Genomic DNA, 10,259 nt, shown 5'->3' on the forward strand with positions numbered 1-10,259 from the left:
CCATGTGGCAATTCATTCCAGTGGCCACGACGTGAAACTGAACCTACGGAGTCGCCACAAATTCTCATGGAAACATTTCGGCTAGGTTAACAATATTTTTTTTGAAACGAGCCAGTAGAAGAGCTGCTGCTATATTAAAATAGAGTAAAGCTCGACGGGTAGAACCAAAGGAAAGTTTTGTACACTATGTACACTCACATCCCCGTTTAGGGGAGCTAGGTTAACAATGACAGAGTACAAACTTACTAGTTCTGATAATATGGTAAAAGATTGATGATATTATCTCCAGCTGCATCTAGAAGCTTATGCAATCATGCATAGATAATCTCCTTCCCACTTTTGCGATAAACATGGTATTCCACAACTGGGTTTGCCTTGAAAATTTTGTAGGCTTCCTTACATCCTCTGCTACTTGCTACAACATTGGAGGCCAGTTTCACGGTCACTTTCGTCAGGGGCACACATCTGAACAGAAGCTTCAAGAAATAAAGATCATGGCCACTTCCTGTAAAACTTTCTATTTCTACTTCTTCAAGACCTATCGAGTAGATATTCTGACTTCTCCAGTTTATTTGCTGTGGGTGACAAGGACAGCTTGGCGGACATGCTTCGCCCCTCCACTGAAATAGAAGTGAAGCATTGTTAATTTTCCGTAGCCAAAAACACATTATACAAAACAACTATTCAGACATCTAAGAATGTAATTAAACATATTTCTCGAATTCTATACATTAGTCAGATAAAGTCAAGAATTACCTTATCCCGTCTGATGACAAACTTATGCCTCTGTATAACGTTGCAAGTCCTTAGTAGCTTCAGCACCAGTGCTCCATAAACATGTGCAAGCGTTGTGAGGCATAGTTCCAAAACAGAAATATTAGGAAACTGGAACATTTCTTGCAAGTTCCGCACTAGCGTTTTCGAATACTGTGATTGTATGAAAATCACGTGTCAAATGAAGCACTCCAAAGGATAACTCACAGTATACTCATATAACGTAAAAGAGTAACAATATATGTCAAAACGCACCGGTGCTCTTATGTCCAAACCTAGGACAAAGCCACGCTCCTCCATCTCTAACTTCAGGCGATTCAGGTACCATGTACCAGAGCCATGGAGCCGTATTTCAGGAATGCCAAAGCACCAAGGAAAACTGCAATTCCACGAGAGATTCTTTACCGTAGGCGTGAACAATGACGTGCTGCAACCCTCATACAGGACGCCACGCAAGGTGAATTCACCTCGGAGCTCCAAGTCGCCGATCACACGTTTTTTCCACCGGCGAATTAATTTGAGAAGGCGCAAGAATTGTTGGCCACCACCAGGAACGAAACGATGGCTAGCTCTCTATCTCACGCTCGCAACAAAAATGCAAGGGAAGCACACTAGCCTTTCTTGCTGCCGGCGATGAACGCCGTGGAGCCGATAGCTCCGGTATCTCGGCACTTGTATTTCACTGGACTCGGCCAAAATGAACAGAGGGGCGCAGGGGCTACAAATAGGCCACGGACTTGCCAGGAGCACTCCTCCACGTCCGGCCTTCCTGCCATGATCCGCATGACATGCACAACGTCGTCGTGAGCCATTCGCTCTCCCGGACAACGTGGCCATCTTCATGCAGATCGGCACCCGCGCACACGACCCACTCCGTCCACTAACAAACTAGCGATTGCTACGTAACTACCTACACACATGCATGTACACGACATGCAGCTGAACCTGAACCTATGGACCTAACCAGACTCAAACAAACTGCAACGCACGCACGCACGCGACCTGACTCAGACGCGCCACCACGAACACACCATGGCACGGCACACTCGCACGCCACCATGAACACGTCGTGGCGGGTTTATTCCTAACAATCTCCTCCTAAACTCGACACGGCGGAACTCGATCTTCACAGCAGCGTTGCTTCCTCGTCGATGTCGGCGTACAACGCCTTCTCCTTCTTCTTCGGGCAATCACGCGCCATATGCCCGCGCATGCCGCAGTCGAAGCAACGGCCGCGGTAGCGACTCCTCCCGCTCCTGGAACTTGTGCTGCTTCCGCCGCCGTCGTCGTCGTCCTGGCCGCCGCCGCCGTGACCGCCATTGCCACGACGTCCGCCTCCTCCACGCGACCGCGCCTCCCACTGAGCCTTCGTCAGCAGCAGCTGGCCATCGTGCGCAACCTTGGGCACCAGCTCCAGCTCCGCGTCCGCCTCCTCTGCCACCTGCAGCTGGCCGACAAGCTCGTCCAGCGTCATGGCGTTGAGGTCCCCGTGGATCTCAATTGAGACCGCCACCTGCTTCAGCTTCTTTGGCACGGAGCGCAACACCTTGCGCACCACCCGAGCGTCCGGCAGCGCCTCGCCGAAGTCCTTCAGCCTCGCCGTCAGCCGCTCGACGCGCACGACGAAGTCCCCGACCGACTCGCCGTCCGTGAATGCCAGATTCTCAAACTCCTTCATCAAGCGTTGCACGTTCGCCGCCTTGACTCGATCGTCGCCGCCTCGGAGCCGCTTGATGCTCGCCCAGGCCTCCTTCGCCGACGGCTTCACCACCAGCGCCGCCCGCATGTCCGGCGGCACGCCACGGCAGATCGCCGCCAGCGCCTTCCGGTCTTGAGCTCTGTCCTTGCTCTCCTCCTCCACCTTGTCCCACAATTCCAAGGCCTCGAGGGAGAGCTGCATCACCAGCGCCCACTCTTGATAGTTGCCCTTCATCAGCATCGGGAATTCCACGACGCCGCCGGCCGCCAGGAGCCGCTCGCCGCCGCTTGAGCTGGAGCCCTCCTGTTTGGTCGCGTCGCCGATCTTCGCCATGATCTAACGCGGCTCTGGTACCAAATGTTGGCCACCACCAGGAACGAAACGATGGCTAGCTCTCTATCTCACGCTCGCAACAAAAATGCAAGGGAAGCACACTAGCCTTTCTTGCTGCCGGCGATGAACGCCGTGGAGCCGATAGCTCCGGTATCTCGGCACTTGTATTTCACTGGACTCGGCCAAAATGAACAGAGGGGCGCAGGGGCTACAAATAGGCCACGGACTTGCCAGGAGCACTCCTCCACGTCCGGCCTTCCTGCCATGATCCGCATGACATGCACAACGTCGTCGTGAGCCATTCGCTCTCCCGGACAACGTGGCCATCTTCATGCAGATCGGCACCCGCGCACACGACCCACTCCGTCCACTAACAAACTAGCGATTGCTACGTAACTACCTACACACATGCATGTACACGACATGCAGCTGAACCTGAACCTATGGACCTAACCAGACTCAAACAAACTGCAACGCACGCACGCACGCGACCTGACTCAGACGCGCCACCACGAACACACCATGGCACGGCACACTCGCACGCCACCATGAACACGCCGTGGCGGGTTTATTCCTAACAAGAATTACATTTAGAAGCTTAAAAGAGAGAATGGTTGGGCGTGTACGTACAAGGAAAAAGCAGCCGACATACAAAACTTCTACACAACAGCCTTGCAGCAGCCCCAGCCACGCGTCGTGGATCTTAGATGGGATCTTCTTCGTCTCAACCATCATGACCTGTCATCCCTTGACTCCCCGTTATCCGAAGATGAAATCAAACAAGCAATCCGCAATATGCCAGGGGACAAAGTCCCTGGCCCGGACGGTTTTACGGGCCTTTTCCTAAGAACATGCTGGGACACCATCAAGCTGGACCTCATGGCAGCAGTTAATGCGTTCTACTGTCTCCGATGCAATAGCCTCCAACTCATTAACACAGCGAGCATTCTACTCATCCCGAAGAAAGAGGGAGCGAACACTGTCCAAGACTTTCGACCCATAAGCCTCATACACTCGTTCATTAAGATCATCACGAAGGCTATGGCACTCAGGTTGCAACCCCATATGAATTCAATTGTCTCCAAATGCCAAAGTGCGTTCATTAAGAAGCGAAGTATCCATGACAACATCATGTCAGTACGGAACACGACGGTTTTTCTTAAGTTGGACATCGCTAAAGCCTTTGACTCCATTCGGTGGGGCTACCTTTTACTACTGCTGCGTCGACTGGGATTCCCTACTCGCTGGTGTGATTGGACAACGGCGATCCTCTCTACTTCTTCCTCGCGCGTTCTCCTTAATGGCATCCCAAACCCACCAATAAAGCATGGCTGAGGGTTGAGGCAAGGTGACCCGCTGTCACTACTGCTCTTCGTTATTGCGATCGACCCGCTGCAAAGAATTCTGGAATTGGCGACGGACATGAACATCTTTACAAAGCTGCGCGGAAGAGTGCCTTTGTGTCGTATCTCAATGTATGCGGACGACGTAGCTTTATTCATAGCGCCAAGAAAAGAGGAATTTGATGCACTTGCCAACATTCTGGAACTATTTGGGGAAGCGACGGGTCTCAGAATGAACGTCCACAAATCGACCGCCATCCCCATATGCTGTGAAGGTGTCCAACTAAGTGGGATTCTTGAAAACTTGCCAGCAAGAAGGGGCGTCTTCCCGATTAAATACCTAGTGCTTCCGTTGTCCACTGTGCGACTTAAGGCGGTAGATTTCCAGCCACTATTAGACAAGATTGCGGCGAAGTTAAGTGGTTGGAGCAGAAGAAACATGACGACAGCGGGGAGATTAACTGTGGTGAAATCGGTCCTGACTGCTCAACCTGTCTATTTATTGTCGGCCCTCAAAGCGCCAAAGGAAATAATGAAGAGTATCGACGCTAAACGAAGAAGCTTTCTATGGGCAGGGACGGAGCAGCTCACAGGCGACAAACGCAAAGTGAATTGGACGCGGACAGCTAGGCACAGAAAGGGAGGCGGACTTGGCGTTTTGCACCTAGGAAAATTCTCCAGAGCCTTGCGCTTAAGGTGGCTTTGTCAGGAATGGATGAATGAAGGTCCACACTGGGCGACTTAGGAGATCCCGTGCTCCCAAGTGGATCGCAAACTCTTTGCAGCGGCAACACAAATCACTATGGGAGACGACAACAAGATTTCTTTCTGGGACAGCGGCTGGGTAGGTGGACAAAGGCCAAGGGACTTAGCGCTGAATTTATATCACATCTCAAAAAGGAAAAATAGGACACTTCATGATGCAATCAACAACCACACATGGATAAGAGATATAAACCTTCTACATCGAGGTTTTACAGCTGAACACTTCATGGAGTATCATCAGCTTCGGGTTGAGACCACCCGGCTCCACCTTACACCGGGTATCCCGGATACCATTATATGGAAGTTCACGCAGAGCAGGAAGTACACCGCACAGTCGGCCTACAGAGCGCAATTCATAGGGTCCATGACAACCAACCTAGACGACCTTATCTGGAAAGCTTGGGCGCCACTAAAGTGTAAATTCTTTAGATGGCTGGCCATTCAAGATAGAATTTGGACAGCGGACAGACTGCAACATCGGGGATGGACTAACAACCCAACTTGCGCCCTTTGCAACACAGTTCAGGAGACTGGATACCACCTATTCGCCGATTGCAGCTTTTCACGCCGGATCTGGGGTGAAATCAATATTTGGACTCAATGCCCTAAGATTGACCCAAGCCGCTAGGATAAGTATGAGTCTCTACATAGTTGGTGGGCTGCTACACTTGCTACCCCGGTGGGTGGTGGAAAAGGGTTGCGTACCCTTATCATGCTTGTCCTCTGGGAGATTTGACTAGAGAGGAACCGCAGAATCTTTCAATGGCAAGAAATGACACTTGCTAAGGTAACTGATGGCATCAAGAGCCAAACAACGTTGTGGGTCACTGCGGGGGCTAAACACTTGTAGGAACTTCTCCCTCCTACTCCTTAGTTTTTCGTTGACATAGCGGAGTTTTAGCTTCCGGATGCGAGTGTACAGTTTGTATAGAACTTTTGTTTTCAGCCCGTCGGGCTCTTCCTCTATATTAATATAGCAGCAACTCTTGTGCTGGCTCGTTAAAAAAATAAAGTCGCCGATCACAAGAAGCTCCTCAAGAGTCGCCGAGTGGACTGTGATGTAGTCGAGATCCCAACAACGAATCAACTCCAGCACACGCAGGCATCGTGAGATCAGGGCACGGGTATCGAAGCGGCCGCTGGCTTTTGTGATGGAGAGCCTCTCCAGCACCGGGAGCTCGGCGATCGGCGGTGCTACCGTGCTAGATGGAGGTAGGTCACGTTGAGCGTGATCGATGTTGCGCGGGAGAAGGAAGGCACCTGGATTGGCATCGGGTTCACCCAACGTATTGCGATGCTCAACTCCACCGGGTCCAGACTAACGGTGGTGCGGAGCAGCGAGGCGAAAGCTCCGGCGGGGACGAGGCTGTCGGAGATGTCGACGTCGAGGAGGGACGGCTTAGGGAGGGTGACCTGGGTGAGGGCGGCTTTGAGAGCGTGTACGCGATGCCGCGGAAGGAGAGCTCGGGGAGGTGTTTCCAGAGTCCCCTATCCCGCCACCGGCGGGAGAGGACGCTGGTGCGGGCGGCGGCGCGGGGGCAGCGGAGGCGGGCGAGGATCTGGATAAGCATGTCGTCGCTGAGCTCGCTGATGCGGTCCACTGCGCCGCCATCCCTGCTCCGGCCGCGCCGTGGCCGGCAGTTGCGGCCGGCTCCGCGGGGAGGCTGCGTGCCGAGACGGCGGCGCCCTGATCGCAATTCCATGACAAGAATGACTGGAGCTCTTGTTTGGATCTACTCTAGATTATAGAAGTTAAGCTTATAGGTTGTGGATTGTTAAAGACTTGCTGTACAAAATGGTGCTATTATTAGAATCCCTGGATTGTAGGATGGTTGGATCATGACTCCATGACACAGGGGCGGCCTGATCGCGTTTGGTTGGGCTTGGGCTACGATTGCGCTGTAAAGAATCTTCAGGAAGTGTCCATTCGCCATCAGCATTTGGAGTAGAATTGCAACCTGGTCACGGTTTTCGCCTATTCAGCCATCGAACTGGAGTACAGTTTCCTCCATTTTGAAATGGCTTGCTGCTTTAGTGGAGCCTTCAAAGACAACTCTAAAGACATCCACACGCTGGTCATTCTGGTGCCATGGGCCATTTGGAAGGAGAGGAATCAACGGATCTTTAACAGGAAGGAAAGTTCTCTAACAGGAGTAGTTAGCGTAATTCAGGATTAGGCAAAGACTTGTGTCTTGCGGGCGTCAAATCTCTATCTGATCTACTCCATCCGTCCCAAATTATAGATCGTTTTGACTTTTTAGATACATCTAGACATACGGTATATATAAGTGCATAATAAATTCTATGAACCTAAAAAATCAAAACAACCTGTAATTTGGACGGAAATAGCACTTGTTATCCAATCTAGCGAGTACCGAGTAATCACTTCGCTTGTAAGCGCCTCGGTCAAGCTGTCTACTTGACCAGGACTAGGAGTATTTTCTGGCACGCATGCTTTACCAGAAAACAGAGGCATGTGTTGACGACCAAAATTGGCAGATCTAGTCAGACCTATCCAGACCGGTCTCCCAACCGGTCAGACCGGTTTGTGAAAAGTTCCCAAAATACAAATTTAATTTCACCATTGTGTAGCTCTCATCGAGTAGATCAAGATTCATATGTAGAACGTCCAATATGGAGTTCGGACGAGAGAGTTATGACATCGAAAAGATCTGCACCTTGGGCAGATCGGTTTTGGGTTGTGTAATCCGAGTTGGAGTTGTATTTTAGCACGAGATTTGTTAGGGTTTCGACTCCATCAGGGCAAGACCTCCCCAAGGGCCACGGACGATTGAGGGCATCCAATCGATCAAAACACATCTTTTATCTTTTTTACCTTTTCTCTTTGCCCTAATTTTCCAATCTATTACTTGTTGTTCCTCCTTCATCTCTACGTCGATTGAGGGCGCTCTAGGTGCCCTACCGATCCTAGAGCAACCCTGCGTGCACCTGCCTCGACGGGATCCTTCCCGAGCTAGCGTTCGAAGGTCCACTGCCGGGCTCACCAGCGAACCGGTCTGACCGGTCTATCGAACCGGCCTGTGCAAAGGTAATGCATCGAGCTCCTCCACGTGCTGCACGTTAAAGTGCATTCATGTGTTGACCTTAAATTTACGCCAACGTACGGAGAGCCAGACCACCATGGGGACGGGCACCTCCACTAGAGGTTCTCCACCGTAGGCGCCAGTAATGACATGCTGAAATCCACAGGCACCTTGCCACACAAGGTGAACTTCTTCAGCACGGGTGCCACGATGTCAACACATCGGAGCCAGTTGCTGGTGACAAGAAGCTCTTGGATGGTCGCCGAATGGACTGTGGTGGTGTCCAGAAGCTGACAATCAATCAACTCTAGCACGCGCAGGCGTGGGAATTGTGAAATCAGGGCACCGGCATCGAAGAAGACGCTTGTGATGGAGAGCCTCTCCATCACCGGGAACTCACCGCCTAGCACTAGCACTAGCCCAGCCGGTGTTAGAGCATCTTCAATTCAAGAGTGCCTAATAATTTAGCTCCCAATAATCCTGATTTGGGACGTTTGCAAAAAATTTTGGGCTTTGAAAACAACTTTCTCTCCAACAGTGGCCCAATTTTTGGTCCAAAAGTTTTGAATTATGCCACATCATGGACCTCCTTCCCCCTCGACTTGATCAAAAGCACGACCTTTTTTTCTTCTTTCCGATCCAATGCCGACGCCCGAGGCAAGGTAGATGGCCTTTTCTGTTTCACGTCGCCGGCGCCGCCCATGCCCTGTCGTCGCCACCTGCTTGCATTTGCATACAGTGATACAGATCGCCTGCAGCGCCGTGGATTCTGGAGCAGAAACACCAAGGTGGAACTGAGCTGGGGAGCAGAAACACCAAGGTGGAACTGAGCTGGGGCTGCTGGACTGTTTGTATGTGCAACTGCGCACTGCAAAGTGAGTCTGAGTAGTCAATTTTTAGATGAGTGGCAATGCTTACACGCCTACCTGCTCCCTGTGCTACTCAACGACGGGGGCGCGCAAGAGGCGACGAGGACCCCAGCGATGACGGAGACGGGACCGGAGGTAGATACGCCGACTACTGGAGCACAAACCGGGGTGCCGACGGGAACTTTCCAGCACGGCAATGGCGGTGGGATGCGCCCACGCGTCAGCTGGAGAAGGCGCGTGCGGGCGCTAAGTTGTGGCCTGCCGACGACGCGCAAGCGGAGGATGCATGCGCGGCGCCCGATTTTGCCGCTAACTCGTCGATTGGGAACGCGGACGCCGCGCGCATATTTGGAGCCGAAGGCCGCAAGTATTGGGCGTGCGGAAACATTGGGCGTCCGTTTCGGGCACTGCTGGAGTTTGTATTTTGTTGATAGTGCCAAAATGTATGTTTTGGAAGTGGATTTTGGGCACTCTTGGAGATGCTCAGGAAGGGTTGGTGCGGGCGGGAGAGGACGCTGGTGCGGGCGGCGGCGGCGGCGCAGCGGAGGCGGATGAGGACCTGGATGAGCAGGTCGTCGTGGAGCCCGCTAAGGTGGTCCACTCCGCCGCCACCCCTGCCCCGGCTGCGCCGTGGCCGGCAGTTGCGGCCAGCTCCGCGGGGCAGCTGCGCGCCGGGACGGCGGTGTCCGTGTCCCGACTGCGACTCCACGACCTCGACGGATGTTTGGACTTTTACGACCCTCGTTACCGGGCTTTGTACATTTGCTATAGTTAAGATTGGCTTCGTTGACAGCTTGTTTTTCTTGTCACTTTACCTCTTTTATTAATTTTTATTTCCTTACCAAGATTGGGCGCTGAATTAGGGTTCGGTTGGGTGTCGCGTTGTTGCCAGTGTGCGCTATGATTTCCAAACTGCTCTCGGACTGTTTTATTGTCTTGTTTCTCTATACGTCAGTATAATTGGACTGAACCAATTTATCAAGGATATTTTGTTCAAAATTACCAGGGATAAGATAACTGGACTTGACCAATTCACTAAAGGCTCATTTGGCTAGGTCCGCAGTGGAACCTGTTCGTAGTCCTTTAGATTCAACTCTCTAATTCAGCATTTATGCTGATTATTTTTCAATGGTAAACAATATTTCCATCAACCAAGACAAAGCCACACAAATTCTGCTGTATCCAAGCACACAATACCATAACAGAGAAGAGGTATCAACATTTCCCATATGTTGCCAACTAAACATAATGTATAACAAAAAGCCATCAAACACCATACAATATCGTGCTAATTCCTCGGAAATACGTGTATAAATGCTCGCCCATTTCCCACCAATCCATTGGTTATGTATTGCAGTTAAAGCTCACTTTTACAAACATAAGACCACATTCAAAAAATTAGTCAAATAGTACTACTTAGTATAGTGAAACC

General features: G+C 51.4%; 1 protein-coding gene across 1 annotated transcript; it reads right to left on the reverse strand.

Annotated features, from left to right (window-relative positions):
* Positions 1-1,900: 1,900 nt before the first annotated feature.
* LOC106804170 lies at positions 1,901-2,806 on the reverse strand. Its single transcript, XM_014804728.1, has one exon. It carries the CDS (start codon positions 2,804-2,806, stop codon positions 1,901-1,903), a length of 906 nt encoding a protein of 301 aa, XP_014660214.1.
* Between the last annotated feature and the right edge of the window lie 7,453 nt (positions 2,807-10,259).

This window comes from Setaria italica, chromosome II (assembly GCF_000263155.2).
Source record: "Setaria italica strain Yugu1 chromosome II, Setaria_italica_v2.0, whole genome shotgun sequence".
Taxonomy (NCBI): Eukaryota; Viridiplantae; Streptophyta; class Magnoliopsida; order Poales; family Poaceae; genus Setaria; species Setaria italica.

Coding starts and splice junctions, on each gene's coding strand:
- LOC106804170 (XM_014804728.1), bottom strand. CDS start 2,806: ATGGCGAAGATCGGCGACGCGACCAAACAGGAGGGCTCCAGCTCAAGC.